At 31.9% G+C, this 25,123-nt stretch overlaps 4 protein-coding genes across 4 annotated transcripts in view; all 4 read right to left on the reverse strand.

The window, feature by feature from the left end:
- Positions 1-3,601: 3,601 nt before the first annotated feature.
- On the reverse strand, positions 3,602-6,046 carry LOC105367851 (uncharacterized). Its single transcript, XM_011506675.1, has 2 exons — positions 5,965-6,046; positions 3,602-4,790 (listed from the first exon to the last, which is right to left on the reverse strand). Exons 1-2 carry the CDS (start codon positions 5,993-5,995, stop codon positions 3,793-3,795), a joined length of 1,029 nt encoding a protein of 342 aa, XP_011504977.1. The 5' UTR covers positions 5,996-6,046; the 3' UTR covers positions 3,602-3,792.
- Positions 6,047-7,591: 1,545 nt separating this feature from the next.
- Positions 7,592-11,979, reverse strand: LOC105367852 (uncharacterized). The gene is made up of 2 exons (XM_011506676.1): positions 11,906-11,979; positions 7,592-8,080 (listed from the first exon to the last, which is right to left on the reverse strand). The coding sequence occupies exons 1-2, from the start codon at positions 11,955-11,957 to the stop codon at positions 7,812-7,814; spliced, it is 321 nt and encodes a 106-aa protein (XP_011504978.1). The 5' UTR covers positions 11,958-11,979; the 3' UTR covers positions 7,592-7,811.
- Positions 11,980-15,311: 3,332 nt separating this feature from the next.
- LOC105367854 (uncharacterized) lies at positions 15,312-20,360 on the reverse strand. The gene is made up of 4 exons (XM_011506677.1): positions 19,741-20,360; positions 18,377-18,709; positions 17,047-17,445; positions 15,312-16,147 (listed from the first exon to the last, which is right to left on the reverse strand). The coding sequence occupies exons 1-4, from the start codon at positions 20,096-20,098 to the stop codon at positions 15,729-15,731; spliced, it is 1,509 nt and encodes a 502-aa protein (XP_011504979.1). The 5' UTR covers positions 20,099-20,360; the 3' UTR covers positions 15,312-15,728.
- Positions 20,361-24,859: 4,499 nt separating this feature from the next.
- LOC105368363 (uncharacterized) overlaps positions 24,860-25,123 on the reverse strand; it is a 4,427-nt gene continuing 4,163 nt past the window's right edge. Inside the window, exon 3 of the mRNA XM_011507368.1 lies at positions 24,860-25,099. Within this exon, the coding sequence (XP_011505670.1) occupies positions 24,860-25,099 (240 nt within the window). The remainder of the gene's footprint in view (positions 25,100-25,123) is intronic.

Genomic DNA, 25,123 nt, shown 5'->3' on the forward strand with positions numbered 1-25,123 from the left:
TTATGGTCATTTGTTAAATTTGAGTAGATGCCGTTAATTATAAGAATTTCATCAAACTTATTTCAAAAATACAAAAACTACCAAACAATAAGTTAAGTGAATAAATATCGACAAAAGCTTATCACTGTATCGAACTATCGATTTATTTAAAAAAATTTTTTGTTTTGTTTTTTTTTTCTTTTATTTTTGCTTTTTCTTTCTCTTTTTGTCATCTAGATATAAAAATCGAGGCATTGCTCTATTATTAAGTGCAATTTATAAGGATCGTTCCCAAAAATTTTAACAGCCCTTGGAATTCATATCCATAATGAGCATTAATTTTCTCGCCAATCACGTGACATCAATCGCTTAACTGTATTCCGCCTATCTTGCGATAAGAGATATAAATACACGCCGACTAAGGGGTATGTAAATTACAGAGTCTTCGTTGGGGAAAGAAAGAGGTCAAAAGAGCCTCCCCCTTACCCGTCCCCCGTTCCAGACAAGAGAAATCATCGCATTGCATTAATCTATCTAGCGCTGCATGCACTGGCGCAACGAAGTGTGCGAACGAATCGGTGAAAAGTTCGGACGTTTTCCGCGACGAGGCTCTCTTGGCTGGCCACTCGGCGCAAAACCACAAACGTAATACTGCTTTGGGAGGGCTTGGACGGAGTCTTAATAGGAAAATTCATGTTAGTTTGTAGGATTTGACTTATTTTATGGGGTATGGTTGCTTTGGTGCTGCCGCACCCTACTGCCTAAAGAGCACGCAAATTAATAATTAATAGATCGCTACGTGATTTATTGATCGTTAATGATTAATTACGAAACGAGGATCTTAATAATACAATCGAGCCCGGCGTTTCAATTGTTATTATGTCGAGATAAGTTTTTTCCATTCAAATCGTCAAATTTATTAATCATATTCATAAACGATGTTGCTATTCTTTTACGAATATATAAATAAACTGTCGATTTTGTAATTTGAGTTTATAAATCATTCGATTATAATACAATGTAGAAAGGATTAATAATTGTTGATTCACTTAAGCATTGGGAATCTATACAAACGAAAATGATAGTACAATGTATAACAATGTTCAATGTATGAACAAAATGTTCAATATATTTTAATTTCAATACTAGCATAGTTGAAAGAATCATTAGTTAAAAATAAAATTTTTACACGCGCGCACTCTTATTATTATACGCAAAACGTACGATTTTCTCTTTAAAATATTTCAACATTTATAGATCTCATTTATCTCAATAATTAATTATAATAATTAATAAGCGTATCGCATTATTTCTTTAATTTAATTGATCTTATAAAATCGAATAAAAACAATAAAATATCAAATAGTAAATTCATAAATAACGTAATTAACGTAAATAATCAAATTTCATATTAAATTATACTATTATCGTTTCTTTTCGTTTAATGTAAATGCAACATTAATTGTAATGCGATAAAATATAATTTCTGTAAGTGTCTTCTAGAAGAAAGTTACCAAATAATTAATAAATTCGCTTCTGATAAGGATAATATTACATGTGACTTAGAGATGACAAATCATAACTTATTCACCAAATTTTATTTTATACCATATTTTATTTATAATAAAGTCAATTTTTGATAAAATAATTCCTCAAGCCTTCAGTTCTTTTTCTTTTGTATTATAAGTTAGATACAGTATGAAAGAAGAAAGGAATATAATACATTTCAGAAATTCGATTTCTCCATTTTAGATTGACTTCTACGTATTAAAGCATATTGAATCACGAAATTGGTAAGAATTACTTTTTGCTATTTTGGCTCGTGTCCTTCATTCTATTTAATATGTATAATGTTTGTATTGTCAATATTCTACGAAAAATCAGAAACTGAAAGGAAAACAATTTAAATTTTGATCAATTTCATAGTATCGAGAGAGATTTTTTTTTCTTGTAATACTAATGCAAAATATGAATCAAATCAAATTGTATATGTTTATATTGAAAAACAAAATGATATTAAAAAGTATAATTTTTTTTATTTAAATCAATACTTCAAGAATAATCGATATCAAATATCCATCTGAACTGTACAATATATACATGTATATATATATATATATATATATATATATACATACATGTGTATATTAACATTTAATACATTGATATTTTAATATATTAAAATTTATAAACAGAATTTCTAGATGAAAGTCCAATTATTAATATTATCAATTATTTTATATCTCTTTGTATGAAATTTATATTAAAATATTTAAAAAATTATACTATACATTAAGGAAAATTTTAAAATACATTACTTTTTTTTTTTTATTTAAGATTTTATTTATACAATAATTTCATTCCTAAAATTTGATTGAAGGTATATGAAGTTTTCAAAATTTTAATAAAAATAATATAAAAGTTACATTATTTATTAAAATTGTTTTTACATATATATATTTCTTTCGATATTTTCAAATTGTTTAATTTTTAATTAATAAATGGTAATGAATGATTTGAAATAGAGAATAATTTACATTCACATGTAAATTATATCATTGCATAGATAAATGAAAGGAGATGAATATATTTTTTAAAAAATTTTTATTATTCAGGTATTTAAAAAGCGAATGTAAAAAATCGAAGAAATCAAATGACCAAGCATTAAGTGTTCAAAATTTACTAAAATATAAATAATTTACAGTTTGCAAAACTCTGTTTCAATAAGAAAAATATTTACATGAAATAAATATTTCATACTGTTTTTTAAAAGCTTTGTAGCTTCAAGACGCTACAAAGCAGCCATTTGAATTACATAAAATATTTATAAGATACGTATGAAAATAGTTGCTTCTCTAAATATACTTTACTTACGTATCGTAAGGCACATCGTGTTGTTTTCACTCTGAAATTGCATGGAAAAGAGGGTTGAAAATTAAAATGCCATTATCCTGTCAATGCTTTCAATTATTAATACATATCGAGCAAATGTAAGGATTGACGCGTCAATGTAATCTTCGTCCTTCGATCGCTGACGAAAAGGAGAGAAGCGAATAAATTGAGTTCGCATCGATCGACCATGAAAATGCAATAGTATAAGAAGTCCTTTCGTATCTCTCGGACGAAGAAATTTTTCTACAAGAAATGACTGTGACTTTAAGGATAGGCTACAATTTTTAATTAGTCAATCCCTCTGATCGTAATCTTATACTAATTACGAGGTGTCACAGGCTTGTTAATTGGATCGATTTTCTAAAATATTATATCACCTAGATGAACAGGGTGTATCGCTAGCTACATCATAATAATATCAAACCAAATGAGATTACTTGAAAATTTATTTGCGCAGATGATGGTTAATCGCGAATATCGCTAAAATACAGTCGCGTGTCAAAATTTAAAGATATTAGGTTAAAAAAAAAAAAAATAAATAAAAATATGTATCTAATGTAATGATTGTCTAATGGCTGGAAGTAAATGAAAATTCTTAATTACCGTTAAGTGCTTTTCCTTCGGAAGGAAATTTGTCTTTTGTAGCAAACGTTTAAGCAAATTAAGTTAACAATACTCTTGCGAATATTTGTACAAACGCTAACAAAATTCCAGCAATAAAAAATCTATATATGATATTAATAATTTTATTAATTACAAAATTAATGGTATGCGAAAATTATGACGTAATTCTCTTATTGTAAATTCATCACCCTTTAAGTTACTTATAATGACAAATAGATCAATCATACAATGAATTTCGATAATGTACAACATTTTTCGTACATTCGCGTTCTCGTCATCGTTATCGACCAATATTCATTATCCAAATGCCACCTCATTTGTATAATCATTTTGATTCGGTGAGTCTATTTGGTACATTAAGCGACTATTAGCTTTATTCTTCATTTTCCTCTCAAACTCTGAAGATTCAGCCGACTCCCCGTTGTTTCTCCGTTTGATTAAATATCGCTTACTTGGCTCATTTGATAATTTCTTATTTTTATCCACAATATACCTAACCCGGTGATTTCGCTCTTCCACAGACTCCAATGTTTCTTCACTATTATTTTCCACCGATCGACCTTGACGTGCCGCTTTCCTTCTCAATAGCTCCTCATTAAGCTTCTGAGTAATTTGAATGGAGTTTTTATGTTGCCTCATGTGGGATTTATCGCGTTTATCAACTTCTCGTTTCTTACGATCGACTCTTTGCCTAAAGCCATTGCCAATCTCATCGGCTGATCTGATATTCCTAATTGATTCGCTTTCCATGAATTCATGGGGCAATAGGGCGTCAAAAACCGGAAACCAAGCTTGAAACACTGCCTTCATATTATTGTCGAAGTGCGATCTGTCGGTGTCGTTATGCATTTCCCAGATTTTATCGAATAATCCTTTCATCAGCTCGTCAAAATTATCCTTCGGGGCAGGCTTCTTTTTCCATAATTGTGGATTCTCATTTTTTGACGTCAGCATTGCTCCCCTAGCCAATTCCTTTCCGCCATAATCAAAGGAATTGTGCTCGGCTGGATTAGCGCTGGCCTTAATCGATCGTGCCACTCTGCGATTATAATAATTGCTACTTTCAAATTTCTTGGTATAATTGAAGAATATATCAATCGTCTGGATATTAAATTCGGTGATTAGAATACGCCATAAAAGGTAGCTTGAAAGTATTAAGACGATGACATAACCGATGAAACGGAGTGCACGGAAGATAATGTGACTTGTGCTATTCAGTTGATTATCTTTACACGCTGCGACATCCATTTTTATTGGGGCTGAACGATTATCAGCCGATTGATCGTATTGGCGACCTGAAATTATTTATGAAATATTTGTTCGTTGTATTAAAATTTAAATAATAAATTTCACCATAAGAGTTAATTATTTTAATTTATTTTATTGTAAAATAACATTATTTTCCCATTTTCTTTTTTCTTTTATTTCATTTTTAATATTAACTACTCATTATACGAGTGTGAATTGATTTTGATATTATAAGGGAAATTGAATTCATTAATGAAAAGTCACAAATCAATAATACGACAGCAAGCGTTAAGCAATTGATAGGGACGACTGTGTCTATCGCCGCAATTTTCGCTACGATTCGGTAAGCCTTTATAATATTAAAAATTAATTCCGACTCTAATTACATTTGTAAAAATATCGTTATCAATCATTAAATGTTACAACGATAAGAATACATTATAATTCGAACGTATACATATATGCTCTGCAGTAGAAGAACAAATGCTTAATATATGTATAGAGATTAATTATAAATTAAAAATAAAACAATAATTTTTCTTTTTTTAATTTGTAAGCATTAATTTTAATTGCACTTGTGCTAATAAAAATATACATTTGGAAAAAATGTACAAGCTCAAAGAACGAAGGAGAACGTATGCTTTAAGAGAAGAAACGAAATCTCCCTCCATCATAAGATGTAAATTACATTTCTCCAATCACTTATATTCGCAGCAAAATATTCTACAATTATGTGTTATGTGTCACTGGGTTGGTAGGGGCAGGGGTAGGGCGTGGGTGGGTGGGGGTGGGGGATGGGGGATTGGGGGATTGGGGGGGGGGGTGGCGGCGGGCATGTTCGTAGTTGCTCGTAGCCGGATGTCGTCGAGGATAAAAGACGGATGGCGGATCAAACGCATTGTGGCGGCTGGGGGAGGGGGCGTACCGGGGCGGGGGGGGGGGGGGGGTGGGGGGTGGGGGGGGGGGGGTGGCGGCGTGCATGTTCGTAGTTGCTCTTAGATTGCCCGAGATGAGACAGGAATTACACGCAAAGATATCCTTGAAACGAATGACTAAGAAAGTTTTTGCCCGACCGAAGTTCGATCAATGTGTTAGCGACACGTCAAGCTACGCGAAAATATTGCTCGCACAACAAATCAGCCCAACAATGAAAAAAGCCAAGCTCGCGCACCTCCGCTATAACTAATCGGCAAGAGAAAAAGCTATCAATTGAAAACTTACAGTCGCACTTCTTTTCGTACAGCTGGCTCATGTTGCACAACCTCCTTCGGCTTGATCTTGTTGCTATACTGACCTTTTATCGGGACCGGGAGTACGCTTCCCCTTTGAGTGCTCGACACTGCGATACGTTGCTCTAGAGATACGGAGCTTTTTTTCCATACTCATCTCCGCTCTCACTATCAGTAGTTGCTAATGCGGCAGGCGCTCTTGGTTTTTGTTTTTCTCTTCAATTACACTTGTGCTACATTTTTTTCTACATCGCTAGTACCTCGCGACTTTTCTGCTCCCCCCCCCCCATCTCGCTTATACGTATCTAAACATATTATTAAATATTACTTATACTTGTATCGGATTCTCTTTTATTATTGCACACTCTTATTGTTTACCCTTTCTCTCTGCATTTATTCTTATCTCGTGTTTCAGCTAAAGCATAATGCAATCGAGTTATTTTAATAATTATTGTATTAAATCTGCTATTAATATCAGCTTGCAGTGGTATTACTTAGTCCTATTGTTTATTAGCCGTATATGACTAAAGTATTGTAGTTTTTTTCCCATGAATTTAACAACCTATCGAGATGTATATGTAACTTTAATCGAGTAAATAATAAAAAAATTAATTTCATTTTCAGAATATTATTAAAAACGTGCCGACAATACTGGTTATTAATAAAATTATTTCAATATTTAAAACACGTTAGTAGCTCTGAATATTTATTTTTATCATTAAAAGAGATTAATACTATATATATGCATGTACATGTCACTTTAAATGTAGTTGGAGTATTGTGAGAGTGGAGAATTTTTTATATATTTTCCTATAATATGTAATTAAATTCGAATGTCAATCTTTAGAATACTTTAAATTATTATAGAAATTATGAAAAGATAATTAAGGAGTTATTGAGTTCATAAACAATAATGAATATGTCAATAATAAAAATTTACACATGAATGGTTCTGTAACACATTTATATTATTCGCATCTTCCATTATTAATATTATTATATCTATAATATGCTCGTTCTAAGCCATTAACTTTTCAATCAAGGAATAATTTTCTTTTTTTTTTTTAATTGTTTATAATTATTATTATTATTATATTTGTGGGTGTATGCGTGATGTTCAATTTCGCTTGTGATTGTCCAGGTGAATATCTGAGAGTAATTGATCGTCTGATAATCGAGCTTTTACGTATCCCGTAATAAGATTTAGGCGTAATAAGATTAGCTGCCAGCATTGAAATATTATTAATCTAAATGGAGCGTTAAAATATCCTAATTGAACGGTGAAATTTCTTTTAAACGGTTGAACATACTGTTTATTCTGTAATCACGATGAGTGATGATGTAACACGTAAATAAAATTAATAGAACGTACGCATGAGAAACGGGGTTGAAATTTTATTTAGTCGTTTATTGTTTTTTTTTTCAATTTATTTATTTATTTTTTGTTTTGTTTTTAATTTTACTCGATAGAATTGCGTTATGAAACATCGGCATATCGCAGTGATTAATCGCAAATATTTTAAAAATATTTAAACAAAGAATCATAACACCAAGATTAATAAAAGCACATTATATGTTAATAGCGTGGGATTATATAAAATATACTTAAATATTTATAAGAAAGGTGAAAGCTCTATTTTATTGTGTAAATGTGATCCTGAAGAAAATCATGTACCGGCCGTCCCCGTACGACGAATCGACCGTATAAATATAACCCGAAGCTTTAACGATCTTTCTTCATTCTGCTTGGAGCTCAGGTTCGCTATTGTTCGTGGTCACTCGTCCAGTCTCCAGTCTCGCCATGATGGCTGATCAAAAGCGGCCAACCATCATAACGTCTCATGATTCTTTCGCCTCGCGGTCGGTAACGACGATCTCGCCCGTACCGATTATGCGATACTCGTATTCGATCATCTCCGACGGACTCTCGATGTCGCGTATCCTCCAGACGGCGTAGCAGAACATCGCCACGAGACTCGTCAGCATCACAGCGATTATTGCCTTGGTTGTGCTCCTACAGCGCTCTCGACGATGACGCTCAACCATCTTTGGCGCCTTCATAGCAATCGGGCGAAGCCTTCCATCTTCCAAAGCCGATCTCAGTGATCCTGCGGTTGGGGTCCAAAATTTATAAGCAAAAGTAGTTATATTTTCATTTAGCTTTATACATATCCAACTAACTTTCAGCGCTAATAGCAGGTCAATAGCAGGTCTTTTCCATTTCTACAATTGAATACGTGAAAGAGTATTTTAAATATACTTTATGCTCTACTAACGCTAACCCAATAAATTCCTATGGGCAGCTCTCAATTACAATATTTATATGTTTTATAAATTTGACTAAATTACTATTTTATTTGGTTTTTTTTTTTTTTTTTTTTTTTATGGGAGAAATGTTTAATTGGAACCAATTATTTTTGAAGCAGCCATAAATTAAAGAAACAAATAAAAATTTGACTGATGGGATAACATTATGCCATTAAAATAAAAAGCCTTTTAAGTTCTTGTGTTTTTTTTTTTTTTTTTTTTTTTTTTTTTTTTTTTTTTAATTGGAACCAATTATGCCTACTATGACATTTATGCTGAACGTAGTATGAGAAAATTCTATAATCTCACGATTTTAAAAAATTTTTAATCTTTAAATAAATTATATTTTCTGACTCCCCTGTATATGTGTATGTATATAATAATGTGTGATTGCGCGAACCTGTCTGCAATATGATATTGTTGATATGAATGGCATTGTTAAAAAATATATTGAGAAATGAGAGAAAAAAGAAAAAAAAAACTAAAATTAAAAATAGGAATCAATGCCTGATATCTGTATTGTGTTTGATATTTGTTAAATTTCAACGAGATAATAAATAAATAAAATGTCTTATTTATTGATAAAATTCATAATAATATATTTCATATTCTGCTAACATTTATGAGTAATATTTCAGACAAAGCGCTAGTATGGACTTTTATATTCATAAAAATTATATCATATATAAATCAGGTAAATTAAGTACACGTAACAAGTATAATAAAATAGTTCAATGTTTAATAATGAGTAGTTTAAAAAGGTGTATTGTAGGCTATAAAATTAAATTAGAATTTGGTATTAATGATTAGGATGTAAAATACAATAATATTGTTCATAAAGAAACATATGAATTCGTTTAAAACGACCTTTAAGCTTATTGACGTTAATTTTTATTACATTACATTTATGCTATAAACAAAAATATCACGCGAACGTTTGTTTCGTCTAAAATGGTATTAGTCGCTTTCATTATGATGTGCAATTAAATGCAAATATTTGTGGAGTAATTACGTGATGATCGTTACGTTAAGTCAGAGCGATAAACCGACTATTCGATAGTATAAATGTCATAGCCGTTAAGTTAGTTTTATTGTGCAACAATAAAAATAGTATTGTAATGACAACTGCATAATACAATTATAAACGTTATAAGTATGAGTGCTATTTACAATTAAAAATTAATTCAATGCAAATTGTTCTGGAATAAAACTAAAATCTCATTTTATACATATATATATTTATATATACATCTTATTATGCAGTATAAAAATATATGCAGTAAGAATGTATTTGTGGGCGTGTGCGTGTGTGCGTGTGTGTGTGTGTGTGTGCTCGATTGCGTGTGTGAATGCGTGTATGCATACCAGATTGTCGGTTCTTTTTTCGAAAGCGAAGTTCGTAGGATATAGTATGGTTGGAATATTAATTCGGTGAAATTACACAAAAGATAAACAAATAGGAAGTCGAGATGAGATAACGGATACTAAATAACAAAGAAAATGATACGGTGAGTGAAGCAAATTCTCTTCATGTTTATCGAGTCGTGAATGAAAGTTCTCTAAGAGTGAATTTTAACGCAGTCACTGGCGTCACTTAATGATACTGTCCAAGCCCTTCGGTGTAGAGTTATTTAATTTTCAACAAGTGCAATAAAGAGAGAGCGAGAGAGATAGAGAGATAGATAGAGAGAGAGAGAGAGAGTGTGTGTGTGTGTGTGTGTGTGTGTGAGAGAGAGAGAGAGAGAGGTGACGATGAGCTACGGACGTTTCCCTTTAACTGGACAACAATTTGAAAATTATTTCACCGTCGCCGTTGATGCAAATGGATACCAAGCGTGACGAAATAAATATGTTAGTCGCGCTACTTTGTAAGCGACATTGTTACGAGAATTAATCGTTATAAAATGTATATATATTTTTCAATGATACATATTTTTTATCTACACTTGGGTTCGCGTAAATTACCATAATATGACTCAACAATGTTATTAATCTATAAAAAGAAAATTCCAATTTATCAATTTAACCTTAATGTTATTGTCAATTATTGGTAATTTATTTTATGAGTTGAAACGGTATGAGATTTACTGTACTTAGTTATCTAAATAATAACGAGGTATTTAAAAATATTTGCTCTAAATTTAGCTGTTAATAATAATACTAATAATAATAATAATAACAACAACAATAATAATAATAATAATAATAATAAAAAATACAATAACAACAGCATCAATCCAATGAATAATAGTTGTGAATGCGATTGCACAATTATCTAATACATCTAATACATCCAAATTATCTAAAGCTTTAGGATGATTCTGTATGAAAAAATGAGAAATTTTCAATGTACTCTATATTTCATTATTGTTTTTCTTTACGCCAATTATTCAATAATTTAAGTATTTAATTTAATGAATATAACAAATTTAATCAATTTTTTTTTTTTTTTAATATTATTTTCTTTAATTATTAAAACAATACGTCCTTTACACCTAGAAATTCAACCGCGGCAATTAACTTATTATGCTTTCGTCATTATAAAGTGTATTGTATTTTAACAGATGTTACTTTAATAATTTATTTATATTTCTTCCATCTGTGGTATAGGAATTATTGTAATTCTAATAAGTTTTCTCTTAACGACATAATCGAAATCATTCTTAACAATTCAAATAGGATTTTTGTTGTTGTTGTTGTAATTCTAATAAACTCTTTGTCGAAATTTAAAATCTTATTGAAAAATTCATGACTGTTAATGAAAAAGGCGATAAATTAATTATTAATGAAATATTCGTATTTTTTCGTAAGCTTTTTATTAAATTATTTTTCGGCAAAAATTCAATACTTCTATTTTGCTGCAAAAAAAAAAAATGAAAAGAAATTAACAATTAAACGTATATGAGTTAAACATCCTTCATCATGAAATAAAAATAGAAATTTTCTTAATTAAATTGTATTAATAATATCAATTAAATTGTCTTGCACGAAGGATAAAAACGAAAGTATATAATTTTCACTAATAAAAACTTTGTCAGAATATCAGACCTGATAGTAAAAAAAAAAAATTCACCACGCTCTTATAAAATTGATAACTAATAAAAACATGCGCATTTTGAATCGGTCAATCAATTTCAATATACTGAAGTTATTAATTGGTTTTAAATTATGCAAAATCATTCTGTAATCCATTATTATTATTGTTTATTATGAAATATTTAATAGTACATGTAAAAACTATCTATGTAAACTCGTCTCTAATATGTGAATTATGAATGTGCGTAATTACTAAAAAACAACGATTCCAATCTTATTTTAATTATTCTTAATTAACATTGTCATCGTTTTATATCATGGAATTAAAATATTTTCATTACTATTGATAATATGGAATAATTTAAAGTAAATTCTACGGTATAATGTACAATAATATGATATTAGCTTTTACAAGCAGTTTTGCTTAACTCGATAAAAGTGAACATTGAAATGAATAATAAATAGATATAATGTATTATATTGTAATTCATAATAAATATTAACTGCTTATATAAGCTGCTTATCAAATGATTGGGTTTTATTTGTATAAAGTTAATGTTTAATCACACATTTGAATAGTTACAATTTACCTCCACATCGCTTTCCTTTTACACTTTTCTCAAATTCCTGCAATTCGTACATGACAATTGCAGCGGAATCTCAATAACTGTGGCAAAGTAACGGTCGGTAATTTGATTGGAGTCGAGATTCTTACTTTTATCGTTTAATGATAGGATTAACAAATAACTAATAAATTATCGGGAGTAAGGAGATATGCCAACGAACAGCGATAGTGTATAACATTGTTATTATTATCGTGTATGAGATTGTATAATACGTTAGCATCTTACAATGTTACAGCTTACAATGTCAGAAACTACATATCTTTTAATTACATTATGAACGGTTTTTTTGGCTATTGATGATAAAGTTTTAATTATTTGGGTATGAATTTTTTAATTTCGCGAAGGAATCTTTTAATCTTATTTGTATGGTAAAATCTGGTCGTTCGCAAAGTTCGGTTATCGAATGAATTATAAATTCATTTAAATTAACGTGATCAATGTCATTATATAATAATGAAATAACAGTAATAGACAGAATTCAGTCTTACGCATCCGAATATTAATATTTCTTACCCTCTGTTTATATTGTTTAATTATAAATAGAATTATAAATATAAATAATAATTAAATTATTCTTAATTTCTCTTTAACTCTGCGTGAGTAATGGGATCAGATACGAGATACAATAAATATGAAGCAGAAAATTTATTTGTACGATAACCCTCGTTCGATAGTCACATTCACATAAGTTTTTTTACACCTTAACGCGTGGCTTGGAAAAACATAGCGAAGGTCAAATCATGACGAACGTAAAGACGTTGTAACTTGAATAAGAACAAATTGCAATCGTTCACCTTTTTCCCAACATCTATCTTTAGCCACGGAATACCGATGAAGATGCCATTATTATCGCCTCACGAAGGCAAAGAAGAGGATCGAAATAGTAGGACTCGGACTTGTGATGGTGACCATGACTCGTCTCGTAGAATTTCGCATTGTTAGGCGACAGCACGTGAGTACGTGAGAACGCGATGCTTGGGAATTCCTGTAGACTGCGTCATGTCCGATCTGCTGGACGTTGGAACTTTTGTTTCTTCTTGTTTCTTTTTACATTTGTCACGCTCGCGCAATGCAAATAAACGATAGTTTTCTAATACATGCCGACGAGGAGCATTATTTCATACTATCCGAGTGTTTACATTTTATTGATTTTATTGGAAGTCCAAGCGCCTTGTATTTAATTTTAATCAATGGCCGATGATTTCTCTGAATTTGAAGATCACTGTTACGTAAGAAAGTAATCAGAACGTCTTTGACTATATTTCACCCATGCACTCTTTAGACATTCATTTTGTTATTATCGTAGGAATGAACATCGAGTATGCACTTATGTAAAGAAGACGGACGAATGCCTTAAATTAATATTCGTTAAAATTATCATTCGTTAAATGTTAAACTCCAGCGTGTAATTTTATTGAAGATAGTAGTTCACTTTGGAAGATACTAAAAGAGAGAGAGAGAGAGAGAGAGAGAGAGAGAGAGAGTGAGAGACTATTTTAATTCAATGTTAAAATAACAGGTAGCCCCTTCGTTTTTGTTTTGGTCAAGTTTTTTACGATGTAGGTCCGGTTTTTTGGAGGTCACGCTATCTCGTGAGACAGACAAATTTATCTTTCTTTGCGCAGCGGATTAATTATAATATGTAAACATTTAGATAAATATTTAGATTTTCTTTGCATTATTCATTCTTTAATATTACACACGCAGTATAAATATTACATTTGATTCGCGTAAATTAGATGCACGGATATTCTCAAACACATAAATAAATATTACAACATAACGATTGTGAATTATCTTGAAATGTCTTTTTTTCCCATCATTTTTTTTTTTTTTTTTTTTTTTTTTTTTTTTTTTTTGACGTAAAAATTAATGTACAATGTTATTTAATGAAATTATTATTAAACGATCATGACAATAATCGTAATAAATGTAACTATTTTTAAATACAATATTTCAATTCTGAAGAATATTATATACGTTTCAAGTAAAAAGAATTGAAATTTTTGGTTAGATTTTGTAATTAAATACATTACATATAACATGTTAACTGTAATGAATTATGGCTAATTATAGATCTACATATAAAATACAATTACATATATTTTTATATAATTATAAACCCAAACGAAACTCGCGCTACGTGTACTTTTCACGAAACTCTTATTCTCTTAAAAAGTTCCTGTCATTGTTACATTACAACGAACGATTTGAAGTCCTATTAAACTTTGAACAATAAAAATAAAAATGTCGATGTTTGTTTGTTTGTTGTGTGCATGCGTATGTGTGCGTGTGTGCGTATGCCGGCATGAGTATACGCCTACATAAGCATGTATTCTACAGTAACGAATTTAACACGGATTTTTCAATTTTTTTATATCTTGAATATTTTTGTCAATTCATAATATATAATGTAGAATTCGCAATAGGGCTTATTTTTCAACAAATTCAACACTCACTTATTCAACGAATATATATTTATTGGCAAAACAGATATATATATATATATATACATTTTATTTGCTTACAATAAGCCACAATGAATATTAATAAATAATCGTACAGTTATTGCCGTTGTTATTATTATTGTTATTGTTATTGTTATTGTTTCTGTTATTGTTATTGTTATTATTTATTATTGCAAAGCATTGTTAGTAAAATCATGATTTTACATATGAATTGCAATTATAATTTAAGATGAATATAGCACTTGATAATTAATTTTATATAACTTCAACGGTATTTTTACGCTAATTTTATCGAATCGTTTGTTATATCGATAGGTTAATTGATAAACAAAACGTTGTTGCAAATCATTTTCTTTGGAATATCGGAAATTAATTATTATGTGATAATTACGAATAGTCATGTATTTGTAAAACTCATTAATACTGATAAGTTTCATGATTTCTTATATAAAATATTCGAGCACTGATGTGATATTTTCGTTGTACAAATAATATTAATACATAAAAATTATAATTATAATGTATTCGCTCGCACTCTTTATAAATATTATCTTATAGTTTTATCAATATTAATAATAAATGTATCTAATGGCTTTAAAAATGAATGATTTTAGTGAAAAGATGATAAACCATGATATAATAATGATGAATTAAGTCAAATAACAAACGAGATTTTATTAGTTGCAGTAGGAGTATTACATAAAAATTATTTGATGCACGAATGCGATAGGATATATAATTGTTTACGTAAAATTATTGCATCGTAGATTCGGTTTTTCAACAACAATAAAAAAAAAAAAGAAAAAAAAAAAGAGGAAAGAAACGGTAGTTAATATCAAAATATTTATAAACCGGCAACTTGTTATATAAAATCAATAAATAAAGCTAATCTGTGTAATTAAATCAAAAATATTTTCATTGCATTTTCATGCAATTTACTATCTATTTGTGCTGTGTATTGTTTAAAAACTTTCGTTAATCAAGGCTCGTCACGTGATTTTAAATGCGTATTTAAGCAAATTGTTTGTAATCGACAGTTTGAATATCAAAGCACTCGGCAACATTTAACAAATCCAAAGTATGAAAAAATATAATAAGAGATATTTCGTAATATTGAATTTTGTAAAAGAAAAAAAGAGAAAAAGTCGTCTACGATAATCGGACGTTGAATTTTCCAATCTGTATTGGCCATATTGGCTTTATTGATCGAACGATCGTGTACATAATTCCACCACTAGAGCGGCATATCTCGGCGTCAACTATGCTCAATTCGCCTCTCCGACATTATTATTAATAATAGCCCAGTGCCAGCAACGAAACTAAGGTCTTGCGCGATCCTCAGCCTGATCGAACAATATAACCGACGATATCTCAACATCAGCGTCTCCCTTATATCTCGTCGCGTTTTGTCCATGCTTGCGCTCGTAAAGCCTGGCGATGCTCTTGTCGATGAGGGCCTTTCTCGGGTCTGACAGTCCCTCGATCCACCTGCACTGCATGTACTGATCGATAGGTAGCCGCTGCACGTATCGCGCATGCGCCTCGTCGAGCAACTCCTCGCAGCTGAGGTAGAGCTTGTCGAGCTCCTCGGTGTTTAGCCATTTGTCGCCGAAGCTTCGGGCGAGGCTCCCGAAACCACGGAGCTCCTGGGCCAGGCTCGAGCCCCGTCTACGGCAGAGATCCACGAGTTCGTCCTTGAAGTCGGTGCAGCGCACCAATTGATCCGAGTGCTTGGCGACTTTCACCACTCGTCCCGCTGTAAAGGATGCCATAGCCGTATTTACTTATAACCTTGCTAATACTTGTGCAATTATTCGTCAACAGTTTTGTCGGGGCAGCTGTGCCGCACAGTATCGCAAGCATTAAGGCTTTGATTCCTCTTAAGCTTATCTCGTTAAAATGTCCGTCATAAAAATCATATGCGAGGCTATTCGCTAGGATACCGTTATGTTATTGAGATTCTTGTGCTGTCACGTGCCTTTTCTGTCATTCAAAGAGATAATCGAACTCTCGTTTTTTTCTTTCAACTCTTCCCATAATTCAGGCATTTTATATAATCTATATATATATATATGTATATATAGTATTTTTTTTATTTTAAGCATTCTTCTTTCAAAGCTATATCCAATATAAATAAAATCTTACACTACACATGCATCGTATTCCAGTGGCAAAATATTTGCATTTTCATGACATTGTAAATAAAACGCAGTATTAAATATTTTAAGTATCGTATATGAATTATTGAAAAATGCACGACTTAAATATATTAAATATTACTTTATTCGTTCGTGCGCTAAATTTTTAGCGCTCGAAGCAGTAGTCAGCATATAAATTGTAAGTGTAATTTAAGATTTCTGCATATGTATATATATATATATATATATATATGTATATATGTATTTTTTTTATATATTATGTAAAATTGATAGCTAAAATTTACGATACCAGGATATTTACAGACACATGTAATTGTAACTAATAGACTCTTATATTTAATCCAATTCAATGTATTTTTCTATCTATCTATTTCTTCTATCTATATATTTATTTGAATATGTATCGTCTCTTCTGTCTCGTCCCTCATACGAGTGGAGACATTTTGATGAAACAATTAGGCAGATCCTTATGATTAACGAGGTGCCAATAACTTACTGGCAAAGAGTTCGAAGATTTGGGAGAATCTCCTCCATAGGACTCTTCTACCCTGAAGGGACACTTTGTCGGCAGCCCTGCAGGATTCGTAGTCGTTGAGGAGGGCGCTCGTGAAGCTCCTTAGGCCCTCGTCGAAGACACTGTCGCAGTCGAGGTAGAGCTTGACGAGTTCACGACCCTTTGACCCCTCATCTCTCGTAATATCGGCTCTCCACGTCGTTCCGTTCTGCAGCTCCTCGTAGGTGAGGCCCACTGCGCGACAGACGTTGGTCGCCTTTTGAGACGCCGACATCTCGACACCGCCAATCGACACCGGCTGCAGGTGCCGGCAGCTGACGAAGCCTCTCAGGTCGACGCCAGGCTCGTCCGGACTGATTTGCTCTGGGGATAACGCAAGTATACTTATTAATATAATTCCATTATCATTTCAAGATACTTGATATACTTATAGAAATTTGATATTAAATATTTAACGACATCGTATTTAAAGTTCTATACTTTAAGATTCGTGAGAAAGAATTCGTAATATTATTTGCTAAAAAAAATAGGAATATTAATTATTCCGCTATTCTGGCGATTGCTCTGGTGCATTAATAATTATATATATATAAAAAAAAAGAAGAAAAATTGTTGGCTGATGTATTTAAACGAGTGTGCGTGTAAAGCATCTCTGATTGTCATATACAATGTTTATAATTACTAAAGTATGTGTACGACCATTATTACTAAACTATTATACAAATATATCTGAAAATGATTATTCTTTGTTGAAAATTTTAAAAATAGATAATAAAAACTCCTTTTGTCATTTAATACCATGATGAATCATCATAAAAGATTTAAATTTAGTAATTTAATTCTTTTATTCTTAAACTTTTATATTTATTCGTTTAAACGAAACAAAAAAACAAAAAAACAAAAAAAAAATTAAATTTTTATCACTCTAGTGAATATATATATATATATATATATATATATATATATATATATATAATATAATTAAATAATGTAAAAATTGTTTGCTATACTATATGTAATAGAGATGTTTTCTACGTATATCGAATTTCCAAATGTATATTACCTTATGCCGGTATAAATAAAAAATGATATGAATATAATATATTATTTTTATAGCAAATATTGTATAAATATTTCATTTTATCATTTCAAACAAATGCTTCATCGGATCATTAAGATTCTCAACGACAAGTACTTGTCTTCGAAACAATAATTGTAATGGTATACTTTGATTAGGAATAAAAATTAGCAGTTCTTAACAATCTACAGCAACAATTAAAACATATCGTTTCACCTCTCAACTTCTGCAGTTCTTGAGCATATTTTTTCTCAAAGACATCACGAACTTCTGGCTCAATTGACATGGACTTTTGGCACTTGATGAACATCTCCGTCGGCTCTTCGTACACTGTCAGATACAATTTAGTCCTGAACACCTGATCGCACGTCAAGCTCATCTCATGGACGCTCTCCTCTACAACCCATTTGTCCGGATAGTTATACCGGAGAAATCCCCTTGACCATTGGTCTTCCGTTAAGCCGTATTGTAGACAAAGGGAGCTGACTCTCTTTGAGAAGTTGGCACAACTTACCAGCGTCCCCTCGTCGATCGTCACCGACATATTGCCTAAATCCATGAACAATATCACCAGATATTTTATGCCATCACAGATACGAGACATAAAGCACGTATTTCAGGCTGAAACTATCGATGCTCTGTTGGGCAAATATGCGTACGAATAAAAATGTTTCAATGCAATTATGAATAAAAATCGCTTAATTCAAAATACTAGTCGTCCGTTTCACAATATTGCGACAAGTCCTAACAATATTATAATATTTATTTAATATGTTACAAGGTTTATCATTTATTTCATTATGTTTTTGATTTTGATTTTATTTTTAAACAAGAATAAGTTATAGTAATAATACAAACAGCAATATCGTATCTCACATTTTATTAGAAAACTGACATTATCAATATACAATTTTTTTCTTGAATTGTTTACTTCATACTGGTTATTAAATTGATGAGATGCTGGAAAGTTTTACGTTTAATCAATGATCGACTTAAACATAAAACTTAGCTTTATGCTTTATACTTGATTCTTGGCATTGTGTATGAAAAGAATTTTCAACAAAGCTATTTAAGACTAAAAGCTCTATGTATTATACGACTGATTAAAAAAACCTACTTATTTTCAGTTTTACTAAACAAGTAGTTGAAAAAATATGAATCACCGTTCAAGTCGATACTTTTAAGAATTGAATTTTTCTTCGCGTCTAATAAAGAAAGAAGAATATTTTTAAATACTTTCATCGTTCAAGGTCCAATCGTATTCTTGTCGATAGAAAATTCCTTCTTTTATATATATATATATATATATATATATATATATATATTAAATTAAACCATTTAACGACAAAGTCGATGTATTTATAATATATAAAGAATATGAAAATAAAAGAAAAAAAAATGAAAATTAATTACATCAATTTTTATGAAGTTTTAGTTTTAACTCGAGTTGGTTAATTCGTCAATAATAGGTTTTATATTAAATGTTGTAACGTAGGATTATGGTGAATATCATTATAATGAAATTTTCAAATCAGCGCTCAATTACTCAAACCCAAGCGAATTCTCCCGTCGAAACCTACCATTCTGATAGACCTCGACAATATCTCCGAATCGGCTTTCAATGCTTTTTCGACTAGGAATTGCAAGTGCCTCGGAGCCTCGGCAGCCAATAAAATCCTGCAACAGACTGGTACTAAGCCTCGTTAGGTTCGCCCTGAAAACCTCATCGCAAGGCAAGTGCAGATCTTGGAATTCATAATTCTCGATGTCGGGACGATTGACTTTTGATTCGAGTCCGCCGTTAATTTCGTCGAGCGTGGTTCCATGGTGCCAGCACTTGTGCAGCACCGAGCCCAAATCGAACATTGAACGATCCAGGCTGAATAATTGTTGCACGTGCTCGCAATTCACGAAGGCATTCACGTTGATTTCCTTCATTAAGTTAAACGTCTGCGCATAAGCCGGCGATAAGCGCGACGTTGTTATCACGATCGTGCATAGAATTAGCGAGCGAACGATATTCTTGCCTGCGAAAGAAAAATCGTTAAGCAAACATGCACGCGGTGCTGTAAGCCAGCACGTACATGCAATTTAAAGTTCGTTAATCTGCTTCTGTGTTTTTCTGAGTTTTTCTTGGAGTATTACAACGAGTTTACATAATCACGAAGACATAAGCACCAACTCGTGTTTAAATAAACATGTGTTAAAATATGAAACTTTGCGAAGTCTTTGAAAGATTTTTCATAATTGGCTTTGCTTGACCGATGCGTCGCATGCTTACGACAGTATTTTTTTATCAAATTAATGAAAGGGTTTCCTTGATTTACACACGCACGCACGCACGCACGCACGCACGCACGCACACGCACACGCACACGCACACGCGCACACACACACACACACACACACACACACACACACACACACACACACATAAATATATATACATATATATACATATATATTTCAAAATCATTAATATAGGCAATAATTACGTTTTCCTTTTAACTTCAAATGATCAATAAGAGCATAAAAACACGTCTCTTTCAAATATGTAGCAATTATGAAAATTGATTATCCAAGACTATGCTTTATACGTGATTAATATGCGCAATAACAATGTAAAAGTAGAATTTGTGTAAATGCAGTTATTTCAGACTTTATGGCGAATCGAATCGATTTCTCCGTAAAAATTATTAACAACATATAATAACGAAATAATGAATAAAACAGTTGTAATAATCCCGATAATCATAATGTCAAATCGTCGGAAAGCTTTGGTAAATATCGATATATTATTAAGTTTTCAGCAGATTGTGCCGCGCACCATTGAATGATATTCTATCGTAATAACATTTTTTAATTAATTATATGTTCACGAATTTGAGAAGAAAAACGCAAAAAAAAAAAAAAAAAACTAACTTTCGACTGGGATCGGCAACTATCTACGTATCTCATTGATTTATTTTCGAAATAACAAACACCGGAAAAAGCTAATTTACAAAGCCGATTTATTTCACTTTAAGAATTGGTAATTAAAAATCAATGTACAAAAGTCAATATGTGTCAATAGTTAGGCGCTTATAGTAAAGTAAATTTGTTACTACATTCAATAGTAAATCAATATAAACAGTTTTGCAATTTTCTTTACGTTTGAATGAGATATATATATATATTTTTTTTTGTTTTGTTTTTGTTTTTGTTTGTTTTTTTCACGTTGCATATGCTTGGAATCCGTATAAACACAATTAAACAGCCAAAGACGTTACAAGTAATGCACACCCGGGCGCGCGCGCGCCCGCTCCAATGTATGAAGCGATTAATTTTTTTTTTTCTTTTCCTTTTCACGAATGCATAGACAGTCGATGTCGATGCAATTAATTATACGTCACTCGAGCCGTATAGAAAACCGGCAATTATATTATCCAATTTTAAGTTAGAGGAATAAAGTAACTTCTCCTTCGTATCCGTCAATAAGAATTACAATCTCGTCACATTAGCGTAATAATAAATATATTTCAAATTACTCGGCATCTTTCAAGGTTCGTCTGTGTCACCAGAGTCAGACCGCAAAAGAAAAAACCGCTTGTTGCTTCTCGCTTGTTCTTTCACTTGACTGTCAGTGCCGAGACTCTCCTGCCTTCCCGCGACTTAAGATTCCAAAATTATAATCAAATAATAAGTGGGCGAGAAGAGAAACGGCAGGGGGTAAAATAAGATGGAACTACTTAATAACGCAGCAGATCATCGTGGAGATTTGATAAAAGCTGATAAGCTCTCGATTAACGATGCATGCGCTATCGCCTATACGGGACTCGACAGGTTTATCCAATTCTTTCGAAAGCACACGCACGACTTATCTAATTATACGCAAAAGAATGTTAAATCTTGGGCTCGACACGTCGCTGACTCCTCATACGTGTCCCAACTGCAGATCATTGGTCATATAAATGTGCGGGGGAGGTATATGAGGCTGGCATAATTCCTTTTTAAAATAATTTTATTAGACTTTTTCAGAGTAACACAGTAAATACATGATAGAAGGTTGAATTATTATTGAAATTGTCTGTACAATCATGTGATTATTGACTCGAATACAACATCGTTATTTCATATGTCTATGTAATTACAAAATTATTGTTGTGTATAATATACGGATCGCATAATAACAATTATGTCGTCGACTCATTTCTTAACGAATGAAAAAAAAAAAAAAAAAAATAAATAAAGAAACAGAAAAAAGAAAAAAAAAGAAAAAAAATGATTTAACGATGATAATTATCATAATTTATCGATGTAGTGTTCACGTTTTTAATAAGCTTTTAAAAAAAACTATGACTTTATTTTGCACTGCGCATGGCGATCGCAATTCAGTGATAAGCAATTTTTCAGTTAAATAGTAAAACAAAAAAAGAATGCGAAGTTATAAAAAATGTAAAGTTAAAAGTTATTATATATATATATATATATATATATATATATATATGATACTGTAAAAAAAAAAATTGTTTTCATTATAATTATGGATGCGAAAAAATAGACTTTCTCAGATCGAACATGCACTTTATTGTTCCAAACAGTTGTTTCCAATTTACAAAAAAAGTATCGTTTGTCATAAAAATAGAAATATCACTTATCCAGTGGGTAATCCGCATTGCCATTTTATCTTTCCTTTTGTTTTGCTTATTTTCGGTGACGATCGGCTTCTACTGTTTCTTCAGCCGCGAAATGTGAAATACAAATGATACGAAAAAACCGGTCCTCGCGATATTTTCGTACGAAGTCTTACATTACATACGTGTATTAGCAATTTCCAAGGTAGCAGCGCGTGTTAGCATAGAGTTGGTGAAAATGTCACTTAAGCTTGAGCTCATAGTCTTGACTCCTGGCGCGTGCGCGCGCGCGCGCCCCTACGCACACACACACACGCACACACCTACACACACACGCACACGCACACACACAGAGACACACTCTCTCTCTCTCTCTCGGTCTCTCTACAAATGCTTAAAAACATTTCGATTGTAGCCTTGCTGGACTGTTTTTCTGTTTGAACACGCAACGCCACGCTTTCCACGTCTCTCTCTCTTTCTCTCTCTCTCCCATTCCTCGCACTCGCTCGCTCACTCATTGGCTGGCTCACTTACTCACTCGCTCAATCACCCCCCCCCCCCCCCCCTCACTCATTCTCTCTCTCACACACACACACACACACACACACACACTTTCATTTTCCCCTATTTTTCCTCCACCTTCTATGTCCCAACAGACATCTGTATGCAGGCTCTTGCCCAATAATGACTTCGTTACGGTGTTGAGGTGAAAAATAGAAATCAACAAAGAACGTGCCGAATGTTTCTACAAAATTATAATCATACAATTTGATGTCAATAGCGACTCGAGACTCGTTTTTGCCCACTACTTCCTCTGCGGTATATTTTTTGTTTTTGATTGTATTGGAAAAGCATTGGACGCGATTGTACATAAAATGCTACCCCCTCCAATGGCGCCTTTCGCTAGACTCGCGTCTACCACAGTTGCCGTCATGACTTTCTCTTCTTTAACATAGTAGATAGAAGACTTTGAAAATTGTAAATCCTTCCACTCGATATTTCCTTATGCACTTATACACGTACAGATACAAATACTTCTTTGAAATGATTCCGATCGTTGGCAGTCACCGAATTGCGAGTTTTCCCTCTGCATGAATCATAAAGAAATAAAATGAAAAGGCAAACAACCACATGGAACTCTGACCTATCTTAGCTTTCTGAAAAGAGGAATAAACTTAAATGGGGCGAAGGCGGAAGGAGATGGGGAAATCAAGATCGAGTATGAGAGTGAGAGTGAGATAGATATATAGATAGATAGATAGATAGATAGATAGATAGAGAGAGAGAGAGAGAGAGAGAGAGAGAAGTAAACACAGAGACCCAACGGATGTAATGAAGTGTTCCAAACAAATCGCGATTAACAGTTAACAAAAAAAATGGTTAGTTTTAAGAGTGCGGAAAGTACTAGCTCTACTTTCAGGTAAATTACTATCTTTTACCGTTTCCTTTTAAGTTTTTTTTTTTTTGTATTTGCGTATTACGATATAACTTACAACCATAATTTTCTTTATTTATTATAGCATACAATTTTTCTTTTTCAAATCTATTTTTATTATGTGTGTGTATCTCAATTTTTGGTGTATATAATTTAACTATCGTAATTTTCTTATTGATTTTAAGTTAAAAACTAACGATATATCACAATTTTTAAAACATATTTTCTTTACCTTTCTTTTTCATTAAAGTTACAACTTAATAAGTAGGATACTACAAATTTCATTGCTGCTGCTTTATTTTGAGTTTTTCCCTCTCAAATATATATATATATATATATATATATATATATATATATATATACATGCGTACGTACGTACGTACACATACATACATAAATACATACATACATATATGCATATATATATATATATATATATATATATAATATAGATTATTTACATTTTTTTTACAACTTATTTATAAAATATATTAATATCGGAAGATCTAAAAACTCATGTGTGCGTGTGCGTGCTCGCGCGCGCGCGTGTGTGTATGTGTGTGTTATAATCGATTTTCTGCATGAAATTCAATTTTTCGATATTCATTTTGGTTCTTCCAAACTCCAGTTATTTATTTCAATAGTAAAGATTTATTTTTCCGCTGACTCGGTAGGATATTCCGTTGATGGTGATACTTGTTTTGTCTCATCAACTGGATTCAACTTTGTACTACGCGATGGTCCTCGTGGCACTTCGCTGTTCTGTGGTTGTAAATGTGGTTGCACGTGTATCGGCGTCTCTCCCTCTGCTTGCACGTGGATCGGCGTCTGTTCCTGGGACTGCGCGTGCATCGGTGGCTGCTGCTGCTGCTGCTGCTGCTGCTGCTGGAGCTGCAGATTATGTTGCTGTGCTTG

Source organism: Ceratosolen solmsi, unplaced genomic scaffold (assembly GCF_000503995.2).
Source record: "Ceratosolen solmsi marchali unplaced genomic scaffold, CerSol_1.0 scaffold6, whole genome shotgun sequence".
Classification (NCBI taxonomy): Eukaryota; Metazoa; Arthropoda; class Insecta; order Hymenoptera; family Agaonidae; genus Ceratosolen; species Ceratosolen solmsi.